We start from the raw sequence: 22,013 nt of genomic DNA, 5'->3' as shown, positions 1-22,013 counted from the left end.
TGGACAAACTTTATTTACATATAGCAGGAAAAAATAAATCGAAAACTCAAAATAACCCTTTCAACCTGGGAATAAATATGTGTTACATACAGCCCAAGGCAAATACGAGGACAACTAAAACCCTAAATTTACAAATACATCTTACATAATTATCCTATATATTATATTTCCTTATAGAACAGAGTATGGATTGGTAGAAAACTAATAGCAAAACATTTGGTTGGCTGTGATCCAGCAACTATAAGCTATTTAATTACAGGACGTATATAAACTGACCACGATTTCGATTGCACCAGTCCAATCTTCATCAGAAAAAGAATTTACATGGAATACATGTAATCACACAATGTTTTCTGTTTGGCGCGAGCACTTTTGCTCAGACATTTTAAACCATGATGTGATTACATGTACTCCATGTAACTTTCTATTCTGATGAAGATTGCCCTACTGCAATCGAAACCATGGTCAGTTGACAAAATTTTGTGCAACTGAAATGCCTGTATATACGTCCTGTAATTTGATAGTAAAAAATTGATTCTATAACATACTGTCACAGTGCAATACATGGTACTGACATATCTTAAATCTTAGGTCAATGATGTGTAATATTAATCTACTTTCAGCTTCTTGAGCTCAACTTAGTATTTATTATAGAAAAGTGTGAACGATAGCTGTGTGAGTGTGTGTGTGTGTGTGTGTGTGTGTGTGTGTGTGTGAGAGAGAGTGTGGACACAAAAAAGCGCTGTAAAATCCTTATGCAACTAAACCCTTAAGTATCTTTGGCTTCTATGAACAAATAAGATCATCTTTTGCTCTTCTCTATTTATCAACATAAATGTCTAGTACTAATGAAAAAATCCATGGTGCATTAACAAGTAACTGACTTCACAACAGTGCCTGCAGAAAAAGACCCAATGCGGAAATGCAATGTAGTGCGTGTAGGAAGACGTCGACGATAATGATAATGTACTCTCATTATAGTGATTGAAAAGGTAGTGACTTGTGAAGAATGTACCACGTATCTGTCGTTATTGAAAAACCAATCAAAACTTCTAAAAATAGCTCAACTTCTTATTTGCTAAAAATAATCAGTTTCTCTTTTCGTGAATTAATCAAAATCATTAAGTGATTCATGATGGATTAAACCAGCCTTTAAAAAATAGCTACGCACATGTCGCCCATGTAGCCAAACAGCAACCCCAGGGCAACTCCAATAATCTGTGAGTAGAACAAGACGTCATTGACGGGCTGCTGGTTGTCGCAGACCCAGTTCATCTGTGACGTCACCGTCAGGGAGAACCACGTATCGTCGTACTCCCAGCCGTGCTGGCACTTCACAGTCTCCCTGCTGCCGCCGGAGTCCGCCACATCGCTCTGGTTGTACATCAGGCACTTGCTGAACGAGGCTCCTTCCCTGTAACAAGGAGGAAATAGCGGTAGGGCGTAAAAGAGGAGCTCACTGCGTACTCATGTGACGCGAAAACAGTGGAAAACTAAATACCCGAAATAATTACATCCAGACAAGTAGAGAGATTCTTGATACTACTGAAGAACTTTTTGTAGTGTCATATTGACACGCGATTGTTTTCTGACCTTGAATTGTCTCTATACGCGGTGAAATGCACAAATGTTTTGAACAGTGGCACATGCGAAAATGTCAACGTATGTGGGCGGAGATGGGTACTAGCTTGGGTAACCACAAGCAACTGAACGTATTTTCTAAGTACACAAAGTTATAATATGAGCCTTGATTCTTTTTTTTTTCAGCCCTCGTACACGATATTTTTCAGGTCGGCTTAAGAACACGCCTGCAGTAAATGGCCTTTCCATTGTGATTGAGTTGATGGAGCTAGTTCAAACTTGTTGCTGCGCAAGCACCTAACCAGAAGCCGAAATATAATAATGGACGAACACGCCACGACAAATAGTTCCTTAGCAGTGCGAGCAGCATCGTTTCTTCTGCACCGATGTAGGTATCTACTGGACGACATGAAATTTATGACTCAGTATGCTGACACATGTCTGAGAAAAGTTCCAATAGACATTACCGGAGAAAACAAAAGTATTTCATATACTGACCTAGAAGGGAAATATTACAAGATGAAGCACCATTCCGATGTATATGAGACTGTGGAGATGTTCATCACATGACGAGTTGATAAATGATTAGACTTTTATTCCTTCCGGAAATAGTGTAAATTAACATCAGTATGAGATGTGACACCCGTGGGCCCCAAGATACATTTGTGTTTATCGTGTTGTGGAAGCAAACAGCCTCGTAATGTGGCCTTGGGGAACCTCCTGCCGTGCCTGAAAGACATGGTGGGTCAGTCACAAAAGTTGCTGGCTAGAGGCCCGTAGGAAGTATACGTCATCCCGTCGTATTTGAGACGTTCGCTGTAGGTGACGAATCAGAGGACTAGTCAAGCCATTCAGAGATTCGTTTATGGTGGGAACTGCAGTATGGGGAGTCGCATTGTCCTGAAACATTGAGACCCTGATGATTAAAATTATGAAAATATGATTTCAGACAATGGAAAATCCAGGATGGAATGTAACAATACGAGAAAAGGAAAGTTGCTACTCACCATATAGCGGAGATTCTGAGTCGCGATAGGCACAACAAAATGATTTATACAGTCATAGCTTTCGGCCATTAAGGCCTTTGTCAGTAGTAGATACACATACACACACGCACACACACACTCACGCAAGCGCAACTTGCACACACGTCTGCAGTCTCAGAGAGCTGAAACTACACTGCCAAGTTTAGTTTCTGCTCTCTGAGACTGCAGACAGGTGTGCAAGTTGCGCTTGCGTGTGTGTACGTGTGTGTATTTATGTCTACTGCTGACAAAGGCCTTAATGGCCGAAATCTATGATTGTGTGAATCTTTTTATTGTGCCTATCGTGACTCAGAATCTCCGCTACATGGTGAGTACCAACTTTCCTTCTCTCGTATTATGACAAAATGACTTACTATTTATGGTACAAAGCAGCGAGCCTTCAGGCCCCCTTCAACAATCAGTCCTGTTGTTCACATCTAAAACCTGTGCATACCGTGATTCCGCCCCCCCCCCCCCCGCCCCCCCATGAACCATGGACCTTGCCATCGGTGGGGAGCCTTATGTGCCTCAACGACACAGATAGCCGTACCGTAGGTGCAACCACAACAGAGGGGTATCTGTTGAGAGGACAGACAAACGTGTGGTTCCTCAAAAGGGGCAGCAGCCTTTTCAGTAGTTGCAGGGGCAACAGTCTGGATGATTGACTGATCTGGCCCTGTAATACTAACCAAAACGGCCTTGGTGTTGTGTTACTGCGAACGGCTGAAAGAATGGGGAAACTACAGCCGTATTTTTATCGAGGGCATGCAGCTTTACTGTACGATTAAATGATGATGGCGTCCTCTTGGGTAAAATATTCCGGAGGTAAAATAGTCCCCCATTCGGATCTCCGGGTAGGGACTACTCAGGAGGACGTTATCAGGAGAAAGATAACTGGCGTTCTACGGATTGGAGCGTGGAATGTCGGATACCTTAATCAGGCAGGTAGGTTAGAAAATTTAAAAAGGGAGATGGATAGGTTAAAGTCAGATACAGTAGGAATTAGTGAATTTCGATAGCAGGAGCGATCAACACTCTTGGTCAGGTGAATACAGAGTTATAAATACAAAAGCAAATAGGGGTAATGCAGGAGTAGGTTTAAAAATGAATAAAAAAATAGGAGGGCGGGTAAGCTACTATAAACAGCACAGTGAACGCATTATTGGTGCCAAGATAGACACGAAGCCCATGCCTACTACAGTAGTACAAGTTTATATGCCAACTAGCTCTGCAGATGATGAAGAAATGGATGAAATGTATGATGAGATAAAAGAAATTATTCAGGTAGTGAAGGTCGACGAAAATTTAATAGTCATGGGTGACTGGATTTCGAGAATAGCAAAAGAAAGAGAAGGAAACGTAGTAGGTGAATATGGATTGGGGCTGAGAAATGAAAGAGGAAGCCGCCTGGTAGAATTATGCACAGAGCATAACTTAATCATAGCTAACACTTGGTTCAAGAATCATGAAAGAAGGTTGTATACATGGAAGAACCTTGGAGATATTAGAAGGTTTCAGGTAGATTATATAATCTATTGGTTATGAACTGTAGATTAAAACTGAAGAAACTGCAAAAAGGTGGGATTTTAAGGAGATGGGACCTGGATAAACTGAAAGAACCAGAGGTTGTACAGAGATTCAGGGTGAGCATAAGGGAACAATTGACAGGAATAGGGGAAAGAGATACAGTAGAAGAAGAATGGGTAACTTTGAGGAATGAAATAGTGAAGGCAGCAGAGAATCAAGTAGGTAAAAAGACGAGGGGTTGTAGAAATCCTTGGATAACAGAAGAGATACTGAATTTAATTGATGAAAGGAGAAAATACAAAAATGTAGTAAGTGAAGCAGTCAAAAAGGAATACAAACGTCTCAAAAATGAGATCGACAGAAAGCGCATAATGACTAAGCAGGGAGGGCTAGAGGACAAATGTAAGAATGTAGAGGCTTATCTCACGAATGGTAAGATAGATACTGCCTACAGGAAAATTAAAGAGACCTTTGCAGAAGAGAAAAACTTGCATGAATATCAAGAGCTCTGATGTAAACCCAGTTCTAAGCAAAGAAGGGAAAGCAGAAAGGTGGAAAGAGTATATAGAGGGTCTATACAGGGACGATGTTCTTGAGGACAATATTATGGAAATGGAAGAGGATGTAGATGAAGATCAAATGGGAGTTATGATACTGCGTGAAGAGTTTGACAGAGAACTGAAAGACTTAAGTCGAAACAAGGCCCCGGGAGTAGACAACATTCCATTGGAACTACTGACAGCCTTGGGAGAGCCAGTCCTGACAAAACTCTATCATCTGGTGAGCAACATGTATGAACAGGCGAAATACCCTCAGACTTCTAGAAGAATATAATAATTCCAATCCCAAAGAAAGCAAGTGTTGACAGATGTGAAAATTATCGAACTATCAGTTTAATAAGTCACAGCTGCAAAATACTAACGCGAATTCTTTACAGACGAATGGAAAAACTGGTGGAAACCAACCTCGAGGAAGATCAGTTTGGATTCCGTAGAAATGCTGGAACACGTGAGGCAATACTGACCCTAAGACGCATCTTAGAAGAAAGATTAAGGAAAGGCAAACCTACATTTCTAGCATTTGTAAACTTAGAGAAAGCTTTTGATAATGTTGACTGGAATACTCTCTTTTAAATTCTGAAGGTGGCAGGGCTAAAATACAGGGAGAGAAAGGCTATTTACAATTTGTACAGAAAGCAGATGGCAGTTATAAGAGTCGAGAGGCACAAAAGGGAAGCAGTGGTTCGGAAGGGAGTGAGACAGGGCTATAGCCTCTCCCCGATGCTATTCAATTTGTATATTGAGCAAGCAGTAAAGGAAACAATAAAACAGTTTGGAGTAGGTATTAAAATCCATGGAGAAATAATAAAAACTTTGAGGTTCGCCAATGAAACTGTAACTCAGTCAGAGAGAGCAAAGGACTTTGAAGAACAGTTGAACGGAATGGACAGTGTCTTGAAAGGAGGGTATCGATGAACATCAACAAAAGCAAATCGAGGATAATGGAATGTAGTCGAATTAAATCGGGTGATGCTGAGCGAATTAGATTAGGGAATGAGACACTTAAAGTAGTAAAGGAGTTATGCTATTTTGGGAGCAAAATAACTGATGATGGTCGAAGTAGAGAGGATATAAAATGTAGACTGGAAATGGCAAAAAACGATTCTGAAGAAGAGAAATTTGTAAACATCGAGTATAGATTTAAGTGTCAGGAAGTCGTTTCTCAATGTATTTGTATGGAGTGTAGCTATGTGTGGAAGTGAAACATGGACGATAAATAGTTTAGACAAGAAGAGAATAGAAGCTTTCGAAATGTGGTGCTACAGAAGAATGCTGAAGATTATATGGGTAGTCACATAACTAATGAGGAATTATTGAATAGAATTGGGGAGATGAGGAGTTTGTGGCACAACTTGACTAGAAGAAAGGATTGGTTGGTAGGACATGTTCTGAGGCATCAAGGGGTCACCAATTTAGTAGTGGAGGGCAGTGCGTAAGGTAAAAATCGTAGAGGAAGACCAAGAGATGAATACACTAAGCAGATTCAGAAGGATGTATCCTGCAGAAGGTACTAGGAGATGAAGAAGCTTGCACAGGATAGAGTAGCATGGAGAGCTGCGTCATACCAGTCTCAGGACTGAAGAGCACAACAACAACAACCATGATTCCAGGAACCAGAGGGATATGGGTCTTGAAACTCGCTGCCCCTCTCCCCCACCCCTTCGTCCCTTTCTGGCCCTCTGCTATACGTGTATGTATTCCTAGTCAGCAAGGTCTGAGACGAGTCAAGACTGGTTCTGAATCTAAATGGTAAAATCGGAAGTGAAAACATGATTATGTAATGGGACGGGGCTGTGCTGAGATGTGTGAATCTCCTTACATTAAGGTCCCAGACAAGTCGAGACTTGTTGATGTATTAAAACTTGGAGGTTTCTTATTTCTCATATTACAGAGATGCGAGCTGCACATGTATCAGGTTGTTGTCAGAGTGTGGCAGCAGTGTACTCGCAGACTGCCAAGAACAATTACAGAAGGAATAGCCTATATTGTTTAGGGCGTTTCGGAACAACTGTCCCCTTTAAGTTTTATGTTTATTTAAACACGTTTTCTTTGTGTAAACCAGTATTGCCAAAGGTTTCAATATGAATTTTTCACTAATAAGAGAACCAGTGGTTTCCAGGCGGCAAACAACCACATGTTTTATTTGCCATATTTGAACGATCGCCATAAAAGCAATTTTCTCTGTATGGAACAGAATGCTCTGTAATGGAGACGCGTCAGTGGTGCTGGGTCTTTTGTGCCTCAGCTGTGGTCCCAGCCTGGGTAATGAGTTCGGGATAGGCAGTGCTGGAGACAACTTCTGTGCGACATATCGGCCACCCCGTGTGTGAAAGACCAAGTTTTATGCTGTGTGTTGATCTCGTAACTTAATTCGTCATTGACGGGTGATATGTGAAGTCAGACTGCGAAAACTCTACATAGGTGTCAAGACACGAAGCGACCTGAACCAATATCTTTTGCAGAGTCGTGATCTGCTGCTGTGAACAAAACTCTGTTTAAAGTAATTTGTTGCTAACTGGCGTTGCTAAAGAGAAGTTAAATAGATATTGTTTGACCGTTTTATTACAGATTTTCTGTGAGAGCAGAATTAAATGAGGGCCTTTAACTTCCGATTTTCCTGAAGTTATGGCACTTCCGGACTTCGAAACTGAGCGCCCAAGTGTACTGTTTCCTTGCTATGGTAGTTCTCTTTGTTCAGATAAGTTGTGCTGCTAGCTTCACTGGACACATACGTGACTCTTGCTGACGTACTGTTCTTGTTAAAACTCTTTCTGTCTTATTTCTTCTACTGTAAGACCGCCATCTGCAAATGAATTCTACTTGATTTGTTAAAATAAACTGTGTTCAATTTCAATAACTACTTGTCATCTACAGTTACTTAACTACCTACATTACTAATTTTATTTGCAGATGTTGCCGTATTCTGTAATTACCATCACCTTCTAGATGAGTCAGTAACATCTAAGGAGTCTAGAGCGAAGTTTGCCAAAGGGACGTAAACGTTGCACTGTGTAACCACCTCTAAGGCACATTATTGAGCCGAAAACCAATGAGGTTGCACGTTTACCCGACCCTCTACTAATTCTAACGCAACTTTCAACACTAATTCTATTAGTCGACGCTGCTGCTTGAATTGGCTTTTGCATCTCCATGATGCTTTTGCGTTACTGAATTTATAACGAAATGTACTGATTGTAACCTCCCCCTCACTTATCGACCTTAATGACAGTAAAAATTGAACCGCGTGTACCTAATGGAAATTTGGAAAAAGCAATCGTAACCAAAGTTAATCTGACGGTAAAGAAGGACGAAAGGGTTACATCTAAATGAAAGGAAAAACGCAAGTGTAACTTGTGGAAATTAATTTTGGAAAGGGGTGAAGTTAATAAAGAAAGTTAATGTGCTGTCGTTACGTTAACAATTAACTGGCGTTAATTAGATATTTGAGATATGGGGAAAATTAATGTCGCCAGTCCTATGGACAACTACTATAATAACTGAAAAAGGAAGGTTATTGCACATGTAATTAACACTAAAAGCGTGGCAACTGAAGGTTGACATGTGTTGTGTGAAAACTGAATGTTTGTCAGAAGTAATAAATTTCGCTACACTCTGACTTAATTTAGCAAAAGAATGAGTAAACCCGGAAAATTGAAAGTTAATTTAGTGACTGAAATTAATAGTCAACGTTGTATCTGAAGCGCTACGAAATTCAATAACATAAGTTTAGTCTTGGGCTACCTCAACAATCATTTCAAAAGCTACTTGAATCTACGCAATTTAGAAATAAGAGATTTAACTTTGAACTTGAATTAAATGATTCTGAACAATTAACAACAGTAAAATTTAGTACGTATCAAGCCGAGCTGCAGTCACAGGTAAGCTAAAATATGGTACCAAAACTCGCACTGTTAATTTGTGCTTGTGTAATCTAAATATAGCTATGAATACTTTAATTGAACTTTGAAATTAAAGCAGTGTAATCGAATGATATTACTTTATTGCTGGCGTGTGAATTTCAACGACACTCGAGTTCATTTCGGGAAAGTAAGGTACCCTGCTTGGTAATGCATTTGGGACAATGAGCAACAAAGGTTCATGCTAAGTTGCTGTATCTTAGTGATACTAATGGAATAGTTTCAAAAGCTGAGGTCTGTCATACAGTCCTACTACTTTAAGTGCTTTCAGTCTTCCTTGTTGGTTGATTGAAGGTTTGAAGTCGTCGATCGAGGAGGTGGCGACAATCACTTATTGTCAGTCGTAGCTGTTGCAGAAGCAGGATGTTAGCGCGCCTTCTTCTCGACACAGTCACCATGCGAAACAGGTTCCCGATGTGTGCCTGCTAATGTTTACCGTCCGCGACACCGTTCCAGAAACTATCATAGCAAGTAGAGCACAGTTACATGATGCCAAAACCCGAAAGTACTGCAACTCGAGGGAGCTTCACACGACACACCAGCTCAACCGCCCTACTCCAGCCAGACTCTCCCTGCTGTGCCCGCGCTTCACGCGTCAGAGTTAACACTACCCAAGATCCTAAACACTTTGGTTCTCCACACGACCTATCGATGTTATCGTTCGATAGCATAGTTTTCCCTAGGCAAGACCCAGTGTAAAAATACAAATAATATTTGAAAAACAAACAAATTATACATCGGCATAAATGAATAAATATACACTCCTGGAAATGGAAAAAAGAACACATTGACACCGGTGTGTCAGACCCACCATACTTGCTCCGGACACTGCGAGAGGGCTGTACAAGCAATGATCACACGCACGGCACAGCGGACACACCACGAACCGCGGTGTTGGCCGTCGAATGGCGCTAGCTGCGCAGCATTTGTGCACCGCCGCCTTCAGTGTCAGCCAGTTTGCCGTGACATACGGAGTTCCATCGCAGTCTTTAACACTGGTAGCATGCCGCGACAGCGTGAACGTGAACCGTATGTGCAGTTGACGGACTTTGAGCGAGGGCGTATAGTGGGCATGCGGGAGGCCGGGTGGACGTACCGCCGAATTGCTCAACACGTGGGGCGTGAGGTCTCCACAGTACATCGATGTTGTCGCCAGTGGTCGGCGGAAAGTGCACGTGCCCGTCGACCTGGGACCGGACCGCAGCGACGCACGGATGCACGCCAAGACCGTCGGATCCTACGCAGTGCCGTAGGGGACCGCACCGCCACTTCCCAGCAAATTAGGGACACTGTTGCTCCTGGGGTATCGGCGAGGACCATTCGCAACCGTCTCCATGAAGCTGGGCTATGGTCCCGCACACCGTTAGGCCGTCTTCCGCTCACGCCACAACATCGTGCAGCCCGCCTCCAGTGGTGTCGCGACAAGCGTGAATGGAGGGACGAATGGAGACGTGTCGTCTTCAGCGATGAGAGTCGCTTCTGCCTTGGTGCCAATGATGGTCGTATGCGTGTTTGGCGCCGTGCAGGTGAGCGCCACAATCAGGACTGCATACGACCGATGCACACAGGGCCAACACCCGGCATCATGGTGTGGGGAGCGATCTCCTACACTGGCCGGACACCTCTGGTGATCGTCGAGGGGACACTGAATAGTGCACGGTACATCCAAACCGTCATCAAACCCATCGTTCTACCATTCCTAGACCGAGAAGAGAACTTGCTGTTCCAACAGGACATTGCACGTCCGCATGTATCCCGTGCCACCCAACGTGCTCTAGAAGGTGTAAGTCAACTACCCTGGCCAGCAAGATCTCCGGATCTGTCCCCCATTGAGCATGTTTGGGACTGGATGAAGCGTCGTCTCACGCGGTCTGCACGTCTAGCACGAACGCTGGTCCAACTGAGGCGCCAGGTGGAAATGGCATGGCAAGCCGTTCCACAGGACTACATCCAGCATCTCCACGATCGTCTCCATGGGAGAATGGCACCCTGCATTGCTGCGAAAGGTGGATATACACTGTACTAGTGCCGACATTGTGCATGCTCTGTTGCCTGTGTCTATGTGCCTGTGGTTCTGTCAGTGTGATCATGTGATGTATCTGACCCCAGGAATGTGTCAATAAAGTTTCCCGTTCCTGGGACAATGAATTCACTGTGTTCTTATTTCAATTTCCAGGAGTGTATATGTACACAAATTGTTAAACAGTTACAATATATAAAGACACCGAAATTTCATATCTACAGGTAACAAAATAAGGAAAAAAATTATAGCGCAATAGATGGAAATAGGAAGATATGCATTTCCGGCGTTACATGCTCTTCTTTGGGTCTACTCTGTTTTCTGTATCCATCATATTTGGTGCAGGTCGCAGACTTATTAGCAATGCTGAGATATTGGTGGAACGAGGGTTTTGTAAGTTATCTTTTTAGAGGGTGGCTGTACTTTCTAGGTTCCTTTTCAATGAATCTGGCTGTCGTTTCCCTTATCTGCGATTAGTTTTCTATTGTCGCTCGGCTTTAAATCGCTCCGTACGCTTACTCCTAGATATTTTATTGATGTAACTGCTTCCAGTGATCATTCTGCTAATGTGTAATAATATAGTAATTTACCTTTCTACATATTTATGTACAATACCTTATATTTATTTATCTTCATGGTAAACCACCAATCTCTCCACCAAACGTTGATCCTCTAGAGGTCTTCCTGCATTTCACTCCAATTTTCTAACGTTTCCTCCTTCCTGTACAGAACTGCATCATTCACGAAAAGCGTCATGGACATCTGATGTTATCGATTAGATCATTTCTATACAGGTGGTTTGTATCCCGGAAACGATGCATACTACTAAAAAAATGTTCTTGTTGAAAGTTAACATTGGTAAGGGTGTGCTACAACTGGCCACCTCCTAACCACACTTCATACATAGAAGGGATCACCTTTGTATTTTCAGATCGGATACCCCCATTCTTATTACATATTCGGATTATTATGTGGAGTTCCCGTGGTGTAGGAGTAGCGTCTTGGATTAGTAACCACAACGTCCTCGATCCCTTATGCGAAACTCGCCACCATTTAAATTTTGATTAATGATCAGCATTGCCGACTGAAGACTTATGGCATAAGAAGCCACCCTCCTTCTCCCAACGGAATTGTCAACAGAGCCGGAGGAACGGACAGAGGTTCAGTGCACTCTCCTGGCTTTGGGATAGGAAACTTCCCCTAAAGGGGGAAGAATCAGCAGTGATCAATGGCATGAGGATGAGGAAGGAGATGGAAACCACTGCATTACAGACATATGACTTGTAACCACAGGACATGTGGCCTGTAATTAAAAAGGGTCATGATGATCTCTCCAGTGGCAAAAGACTCCGGAATAGTCCCTCATTCGTGATTATGGGAGGGGACTGCCTAGAGAGAGGTGACCGTGAGAATAAGGTTCAATAACTGACGAAAGGATAATGTTCTACCAGTCGGTGCGTGGGTTTTCAGAAGTTTGGACGTGGTAGGGAAGCTAGAAAATTTGAAAAGGAAAATGCAAAGGCTCAATCTAGATCTAGGAGGGGTCAGTGAAGTGAAATGGAAAGAACACAAGGACTTCTGGTCAGATGAGTATAGGGTAATATGTAGCATCAGAAAATGGTTAATGGGAATAGGTTTCGTTATGAATAGGAAAGTAGGGCAGAGAGCGTTTTACTGTGAACAGTTCAGTGATAGGGTTGTTCTTATCAGAGTTGACAGTAAACCAACACCAACAACCATAGTTCAAGTATACATACCGACGTCGCAAGTTGAAGGTGAAGCGACGTAGAAAGTATATGTGGATATTGAAAGGATAACACAGTGCAGAAAGGAAGATGAAAATCTAATAGTCATGGGGGACTGGAATGGAGTTGTAGAGAAAAGACTAGAAGAAAAGGTTACAGGAGAATACGGTTCAAATGGCTCTGAACACTATGGGACTTGACATCTATGGTCATCAGTCTCCTAGAGCTTAGAACTACTTAAACCTAACTAACCTAATGATAACACACAACACCCAGCCATCACGAGGTAGAGAAAATCCCTGTCCCCGCCGGGAATCGAACCCGGGAACCCGGGCGCGGGAAGCGAGAGCGCTACCGCACGACCACGAGATGCGGGCGGAGAATATGGGTTTTGGACAAGGAACGAGGGAGGAGAAAGACTTACTGAGTTCTGTCATAAGTGTTTGCTACTAATAGCGAATACTCTGTTGAAGAATCACGAGAGGTGACGATTTACTTGGGAAAGGCTGGGTTATACGGGAAGATTTCAGTTAGATTACATCGTGGTCAGACAGAGATTCCGAAATCAGTTACTGGATTGTAAGGCTTCCTCAGGAGCAGATATACACTCAGATCACGAAGTAGTACTGATGAAGAGTAGCCTGAAGTTTACGAGTTTGATCAGGAAGAATCAACATGCAAAGAAGTGGGATACGGAAGTAGTAAGGAATGACGAGATACGCTTGAAGTTCTCTAAGGCGATATATACAACAATAAGGAATAGCTCAGCAGACAGTACAGTTGAAGAGGAGTGGACATCTCTTAAATTGGCAATCACAGAAGCTGAAAAGAAAAAAAACCTAGGTACAAAAAAGGTAATACAAAGAAACCAAGGGTATCAGAAGAAATACTTCAGTTGATCGGTGAAAGAAGGAAGTACAAAGAAGTTAAGGGAAATTCAAGAATACAGAAATACAAGTCGCTGAGGAATGAAATAAATAGGAAGTGTAGGGAAGTGAAGACGAAATGGATGCATGAAAAATGTGAAGAAATCGAAAAAGAAATGATTGTCGGAAAGACTGACTCAGCACAAGAAAGTCTAAACAATCTTTGGTGAAATTAAAAAAACAAGGGTGGTAACATTAAGAGTGCAACGGGAATTCCACGGTTAAATGCAGAGGCGAGTGCGGATATGTGGAAATAGTTCTCTGAAGGCCGCTATGAGAGGGAAGATTTGTCCTGATAGAAGAAGAAACAGGAGTCTATTTCGAAGAGACAGGGAATCCAATATTAGAATCAGAAATTAAGAGATGTTTGGAGGACTTAAGATCAAATAAGGCAGAAGGGATGGATAACATTCCATCAGAATTTCTAAAATCTTAGCGGGAAGTGGCAACAAAACGACTATTCACGTTTGTGTGTAGAATGTATGAGACTGGCGACATACCACCTGACTTTCGGAAAAATATCATCCATACTACTAGTAAAACTGCACCAGCTCAGAAGTGCGAGAATTATGGTCCAATCAGCTCTACAGCTCATGAACCCAAGTTACTGACATCAATAATATACAAAAGAATGGAAAAGAAAACTGAAGATGTATTTCATGACGATCAGTTTGACTTAAGGGAAGCTAAAGAAACCAGAGAGCCAATTCTGACGTTGCAATTGATAATGGAAGTACGACTAAAGAACAATCAAGACACGTTCTTCGGATTTGTTGATCTACAAAAAACGTTCAGTAATGTAAAATTGTGCAAAATGTTCGAAATTCTGAAGAAAATAGGGATAAGCTGTAGGGAAAGGTGCGTAATATACAATATGGACAATAGTCAAGAGGGAATAACATGAGTGGACGACCAAGACTAAATGCTGGGATTAAAAAGGTGTAAGGCAGGGATGTAGTCTTTCGCCCCGCCCCTGCTGTTCAATCTGTACATCGAAAAAACAATGATGAAAATAAAAGAAAGTTCCAGGAGTGGAATTAAAAATTGAACGTGAAAGGATGCCTATGGGAACATTGCTATACTCAGTGAGAGTAAAGGAGAATTATATGATATTTTGAATGCAATGAGTGCAGAATATGGATTGAGAGTAAACTGAAGAAAGTCGAAAGTAATGAGAAGTAGCAGAAATGAGAACAACGAGAAACTTAACATCAGGATTCATGATCATGAAGTAGATGAAGTTAAGGAATTAAGGACATTCCTGACCAAGAGAAGACTACGAGTATCAAACATAGGCCGTAATTTGAGAAAGAAATATGCGAGAATGTACGTCTGGAGTACAGCATTGTATCGTAGTGGAACAAGGAACGGAAGAGAATCGAAGCATTTCAGATGTGGTGCTATGGACGAATGTTGAAAATTGGGTGGACTGATAAGATAAGTAATGAAGACGTTCTGCGCAGAATTGGAGAGGAAAGGAATATGTGGAAAACACTGAGAAGGAAAATAGACAGGATGATAGGACGTCTGTTAAGACATCAGGTAGTGATTTGCACATTGGCAGAGGGAGCTGTAGTAGAGGAAGCCAGAGATTGGAATACATCCATTAAATAATGGAGGCCGTAGCTTGCAGGTGCTACTCTGAGATGAAGAAGTTGGCTAAGAAGAGGAATTAATGGTGGGCCCCATCAGACGAGTCAGAAGACTGATGACAAAAAAATTCAGATTACACGCCAAAAAGTATGCACATTTAAATCAACTATTGTTGCCTATTCGTGATAGGTGGCGCTACCGTGACATTCCGCACACTCGTATTTTGTTCGCTAGGTGTCTGTATCGAACTGTATCGAAAGGATTGCGAAAGTCAAGTAACATGCCTTAGATAGTATTAACGGTTTTCTTACGCTTCCTTATGGACACCTAATACCACTTTTCTTTCTGTTAAACTTTCACGGTCCAATACAACGTATTGACTTCTATTGATTAAAAATTCTCCGACCAGTCGCATCTTTGTGAGGATACTCCTTAAGGTTATATTTTGGTTCTTAGCCGACCATATGGTCCGGTTCCGAACTCCCTTCGGAAATCTGTGTGAATAAAATCAGCTGTGTCACTAGTTTCATAGCCATTCAAAGGTGAGCTACTTTGAGCTGAATGTTTTTTGCTGAAGCTCCCCTGATTCTTTCTGAAAAGCGTCTTTCCTCAAATAACGTCATATACGATGAACAACTACTATGCGACATTTATTGATAAGGGACGTCACAGTCCATTTTGCTTTCATATCTATATTGTGTTTAGCCTTGGATTCTACTGGGGGCTTGAATAATAGGTTTTCTCGAAATTTTCTCGGGCCACTCGCGGAATCCTTACGTCAACAATGCCACTTAACGATATCTTCCTTCTTGTCAACGTCACCGACTGGTACGCGTCTGAAGCTGTTGTGTCAAAAGCAAGATAAAAAAAGGAAAATCACTGAAAGCGTACTTCTTGACATTGTAATTGTTTGTTTCCTCATGAAGTGATTCCCGACTGAACACTGCTCGAGGTAGTGGAACGTTTAACGCTTTGTAGTTGCATTCGACTACTCATAGAAGCTAAGTTGAAGAAAGATAAACCTACGTTTATAGCATTTGTAGACTTAGATAAAGCTTTTGTCAATGCTGACTGGAATACTCTCTTTCAAATTCTAAAGATGGCAGGGTAAAATACAAGGTGCGAAAAGATATTTACAACTTGTACAGAAATCAGACAGCAGTTGTAACAGTCGAGGGGCACGAAAGGGAAGCAGTGGTTGAGAAGCGACTGAGACAGAATTGTAGCCTACCCCCGATGTTATTCAATCTGTATATTGAGCAAGCAGTCAAAGAAACAAAAGAAAAATTTGGAATAGGCATTAAAGTCCAGGGAGAAGAAATTAAAACTTTGAGGTTTGCCGATGACATTGTAATTCTGTCAGAGACAGCTAAGTGCTTGGAAGAGCAGTAGAACGGAATAGACAGTGTCTTGAAAGAAGGGTGTAAGATGAATATCAACAAAATCAAAACGAGAATAAGGAAATGTAGTCGAATTACATCAGGTAATGCTGAAGGAATTAGATCAGGAAATGTGACACTTACAGTAGTAAAGGAGTTTTTCTATTTCGGGAGCAAAGTAACTAATGATGGTCGAAGTAGGAGGGATATAAAATGTAGACTGGCAATGGCAAGATAATCGTTTCTGGAAAGAGAAATTTGTTAACATCGAGTGGAGATTTAAGTGTCAGGAAGTCCTTTCTGAAAGTATTTGTATATAGTGTAGCCATGTATGGAAGCGAAACAGACAATAAATAGTTTAGACAAGAGGAGAGTTGAAGCTTTGGAGATGTGGTGACGGAAATCAGACACTTAATGTAGTAGATCAGTTTTGCTATTTGGGGAGCAAGATGATGGTCGAAGCAGAGAGGATATAAAATGTAGATTGGCGATGGCAAGGAAAGCCTTTTTGAAGAAGAGAAATTTGTTAACATCGAGTAAGTCGTTTCTGAAAGTATTTCTATGGAGTGTAGCTGTGTATGGAATTGAAACATGGACGATCACTGGTTTAGACAAGAAGAGAATAGAAGCTTTCAAAATAATGTGCTACACAAGGATGCTGAAGATAAGGTGGGTAGATCAAGTAACTAATGAGGAGGTACTGAATAGAATTGGGGAGAAGAGAAATGTATTGTATAACGTGACAAGAAGTAGGGATCGGTGGGTAGGACACTTTCTGGGCGGGGGGGGGGGGGGGGGGGCATCAAATCTGTCGTTGGACTGAAGACCTCAAGAACAAGAACAACAGTTGCATGCACACCCTATGAACTGTCTGCTGCCATTTGCACAATATATTCATGACCTGGAAGACAATATAAATAATAACTTCACATCTTTTGTAAGTGATTCGTTTATCTGTAATGAAAAAAACTGCACGAACAGTCAGAGCTAGGTATGGGAAAAACAGACCAGCTAAAACTGATACCGTTATTTTAGTTTTGAATAACCGGTATTTTTTGGTATTTCTTTGGTCTCTGTTATAATAGGCGTTTTTTTTATTTTTCACTAATCACCGAGTAAAGAAATCGAAATATCTGTTAGCCATAGAAGCAGTGCTAAAATTTTTTGTTTTTAAATAAACCTTTTTAAAAATGGAGTAATTTTTATTCGCACAATTTGCACTGGTTTGGTATATTGGTTATTTTGGAAAACCTCAAAATTTCTCAATCTTTGTTCGATATTACAGGAAATAATAGGAATAAAATACCGAAATTCGGTAATTTCAGAAGCCGGTTATTTTCAGCAGTTTTGATAGGTTAAGCTGCGTGGAAAAAACCGATATAATCGAAAACCGGTTAACCACTATCCCTAGTCAGAACTTGATAAGATTTGAAGGTCGTGCAAGGACTAACAACTTGCTTTAAAGGTACAGAAATGAAAATTTTTGCTTTTCACAAAACGCAACTAGTCCAATCCTACGACTACAGAACAAATAAATACAAATGGAATGACAACAAAATCTCAGTCGTATGTGAACGATGTGGTGTACATTGGTTCATTCGTATGACACTGGGAAGATGTATCGGGTATACAAATGACACTGCTTACAAAACATTCGTACGTCCAGAATATTGTTCAACTGAGTAGGACCTATACGAAATATGATTACAGGTGTTATCAAATGTAAGGGAATAGAGCAGCGCAAATGGTCACAGGTTTGTTTGACCAACGGCTCATCCGACAGGGTCATTGAGATGCTGAAAAACCTGGACTGACAGACTGTAATGTCGTTGCCCGCCCCACCGCAGTATAGACAGTCGCCTCACTCGGCAGCGCGGAGAGTGACGTCATTGTCAGAGATAAGGCACTGGATATACCGAGCTGAATACCAATCCGAAGACAGTGTTGTGTGCTTCGCGTGGCGTAGGAAAGTGAATCAACGAACTATGCTTAATTTTATTGTTCCACAGCGTCAAACGGTTGAGTGTGCAGCTCCAAATTGCTCAAATAATAGCAGAAATGCTCGCTATAAGTTTTATTGATTTCCTTCAGATATAGATCGGCGTAAAAGGTGGCTTGTGAATTCAAGGCGTAAAGATTGAACAACAAAATCGAGATGCTACTTGTATAATGTAAGTAAAATGCTTTTTTCTTTGTTTTTGAAAATAGATGTGCTCACAGAGCGGTGGTCATGAAATTATATTTGTAATATGTGTGTTTATTTATCTTGCTGCAGATTATGTTTACATAACATGAAATGTGTAGACAGCGATTTTGTTTGTTTACGAAACCAGTAGTCGAAGAGAGAGGCTGTGCAGTACAACTATAGGGTATACTGTACTGCAAGTACACCGTGCGGCAGAAATAGTAATTATACAAACGCTCCTATCGGAGCACAAGAAAAGACGAATACGATCCTCTTTAAAACACTCTAACAGAAAAGTGGGAAACCAATTACCTCAATCCTCATTCCGTCTCCCACGCCAAACATTTTGGTATGTGGACGTTTTCGCGCTCTTGTAACACAGAGCGTTCGAAATCGTCTTACACAGTCTCTCTTTAAAGTTAAGCCTTCATACTTAGCATCTCCCTCTCACTGCCACAGTCTACATACCAGAATGCGCCGTCGCCCATACATACGAGTTAAAAGTCCGCTGGTCTGAATGTGTTCAGATCCCCAGGCCTAAGCATCGCCTCTGCTGACCTGTGTTTTTCATTTCTTCTTTCTCTTCTTCTCCCACTGCTTTTATCTCTATCCGATAGCTTTCTGTTTTTACTGACACTGCCTCTCTGCTCTCTCTTTTGATGCCACTGATATTGTCGCCATCCACCTGTCTTTCTCTTACACTACCACTTTCTCTTTCCCACCGTCACTGGCTGCTCTCTCTTTCTCTCCCACCGACACTGTCTCGTCTCTCTTCCACCGTCACTGTTTGCCTGCTACTCTGTTTCAGCACAAAAAAGCGCGAATATGTCAGCATGCCAAAATTTTTGATGAGGAGGGTGGAATGACGTTTGAGGTGACTGGTACCGCAAATCTTCTGTCAAAGTCTTTTAAGGACGAACATAGCAGCCTCGTTTGTGCTCCGACAGGAGTATTTCTCCGCTAGCACCCTTCTTTTCCTTGCTAGAGCAAACCAGTTCCAGAGGTCAGTGAACCTTTGACAGTTCATTGATACACACACACCCTGGTTCGCAGAACTCCTGATGATAGTCGTTGACTGTGGATATTGTATCACAGACACAGTCCCTTTGACTGTTCAGAGATTCCACTAAACCCGCCAAAAGATGTAAACAACCACGCATGAGCAGCGCCCATTAGACGCAGGGGGTCAGACAGCAGATCAGTTCGAGTCATCCCACCAGGAAGGAGGTGCCTGGCTCATGTTGTCAATAGTTCAACCATGGCTAGACGGTCAATACGATTGCATCCGCATAGTTACTTTGTGCCAGGAAGGTCTGTCAACAATGGAAGTGTTCAGGCATCTCGGAGTGAACCAAATGGATGTTGTTCGATCATGGAGGAGATACAAAGAGACAGGAACTGTCGATTACATGTCTTGCTCAGGCTGCCCATGCGCAACTACTGCAGTCGATGACCACTACCTACCAATTATGGCTCGGAGGAACCCTGAGAGCAATGCCACCGTGTTAAATAATGCTTTCCCTGCAGCCACAGGACGTCGTGTGGAAATTCACTCCCGACGTCCATGGCGAGGTCCACCCTTGCAATCACGACACCATGCAGCGCACTAAAGGTGGGCCCAACAACATGGACCGTTCAGGATTGGCAGTACGGTCTCTTCACCGATACGTGTCGCATACCCTTCAACCAGACAATCGTCGGAGACGTCTTTGTAGGCAACCAGTTCAGGCTGAACGTCTTAGACACTCTGTCCAGCGAGTGCAACAAGATGGAAGCTTCCAGCTGTCTTGGGGTGGCATTATGTGTGGCCAACGCACGCCGCTGGTGGTTATGGAAGGCGCCATAACGGCTGTACGATACGTGAAAACCACCCTCCGACGGATCGTATAGCCGTATCAGAAGCATATTGGCGTGGCATTCGTCTTCATGGACGACAATTCGAGCCCCCTTCGTGCACATCATGTGAATGACTTCCTTCAGAAAAACGACATCGCTCGACTAGAGTGACCAGCAAGTTCTCCGGACGTCAACCCTATCGAACATGCCTGGGATAGATTGAAAAGGGTGCTTATGGAGGACGTGACTCACCAACCACTCTGAGGGATGTACGCCGAATCGCCGGTGAGGAGTGCGACAATGGTGAACCCCACCATTCTTGGCTTTTTAATTGTTATAATTTTTGTGATAATTTGAATGGTTATTGAGTGTTGAGTATTGTTATTATTATTCACAATGACTCTGAGGTATAGTTACCCTCCGCATAAAATTGTTTGAAATAGAAATTTTCCTGGAGCAGTCTTCGCAATGAATGGTCTGAACTGCTTGTCAGTACTGGTAGTGCTTGTTTTTGTGTGTACGATGGTCAGACAACGTGACATTAGAAGTATCCTTACAGGTGAACTCATTTTTAAATTTGGAGGTTAATGTTCCCACTTTCTGTCTGCTGTTATCATTTTTGACACTAGACTGTTGTGTGAAGAACTGGGCGGAAGATCTGTATCCAAACGTTGCCTTTACAGTGTCTTAGAACCGTAACTTCTCTGGATTTTCTGATAGATTTTTCTCCGAGATCTGACTATGAAACTAGTTGCACCCTTTGCATATGTCCAGTGTTTCAGTAAGCAAGCTGCGCCAACAGTATATTACATTTTAATATTGAAAGTGCAAAGTTTTATGTTTACGCTACATATTCCGAATGATAACGTTAAACCAGGATTGGTCTGTGCCATCTTTTATCATTTTATGCAGTACGCACACCTCTAATAAGCTGTACTTACTGTGTTTCACCTACCATGGAATTAACAGGCAACTGTAGTCGATGAAAGCCAAAATTTGAATGACAATATACACAAGGGTGGTGTAACATCCTACAACATACATTATTTATTTCGCAAACCGGTTTTCAGCTATTACGTGACCATCTGGTACAAAGTTAAATTTTGTTGGATCAAACACTTTAAACTAGTGCTTCTACAGATTATCTCCATTCCTGTAGTAAGGTTTAGGAATAAAACATCGGGAATTATTTCAGTGTAAATGCGATGTACGACCATTTAACCAAGGTAAAACATGTTACACATTAGCTATATACAAATTACAACAATTGTTCATAGAAGAAAGTAAATTCAACAGTAAAATTCGTTTACATATTCCAAAGATGTGGCTGAAAAAAAAATTTTGTCTTTAATAGCTGCTACATTACAAAGAGATAAGTTGTAGTAGAGAAATGAATCAGGTGAGCCAGTCATCTGAGATTATACAATGTATTTTTTCATTCAACGTAAGAAATTATTGTAACTGAAATAGAGGAAAACGGGGCGTGCGAGTAAGGGGAGGAATGTACAACATGGCCTGGATGGGATTATGAGTAGCATCTGCAGTTAGAAGTGGCGGGTCACGGAGCTGCGCCTGGTCATTCAGTACTAATCTTGGTCTGATGGACATACGTTCATTAATTTCATTTACTTGAAGAATGTTCGTCCTCCTTCATTTAGTTTATCTTAGTTACACAATATTATATCGAATTTACACTGAAACAGTCCCTCTTGTTTAACT

The 22,013-nt window shown here is 41.8% G+C and overlaps 1 protein-coding gene across 1 annotated transcript in view; it reads right to left on the bottom strand.

Annotated features, from left to right (window-relative positions):
* Positions 1-22,013, bottom strand: part of LOC126355869 (solute carrier family 22 member 7-like) — a 349,916-nt gene that overhangs the window by 41,778 nt on the left and 286,125 nt on the right. Inside the window, exon 4 of the mRNA XM_050006368.1 lies at positions 1,172-1,414. Within this exon, the coding sequence (XP_049862325.1) occupies positions 1,172-1,414 (243 nt within the window). The remainder of the gene's footprint in view (positions 1-1,171; positions 1,415-22,013) is intronic.

Source organism: Schistocerca gregaria, chromosome 3 (genome assembly GCF_023897955.1).
Source record: "Schistocerca gregaria isolate iqSchGreg1 chromosome 3, iqSchGreg1.2, whole genome shotgun sequence".
Lineage (NCBI taxonomy): Eukaryota > Metazoa > Arthropoda > Insecta > Orthoptera > Acrididae > Schistocerca > Schistocerca gregaria.
Note: the sequence above shows the minus strand (reverse complement) of the source record. Positions and strands in the feature narration are given on the sequence as shown.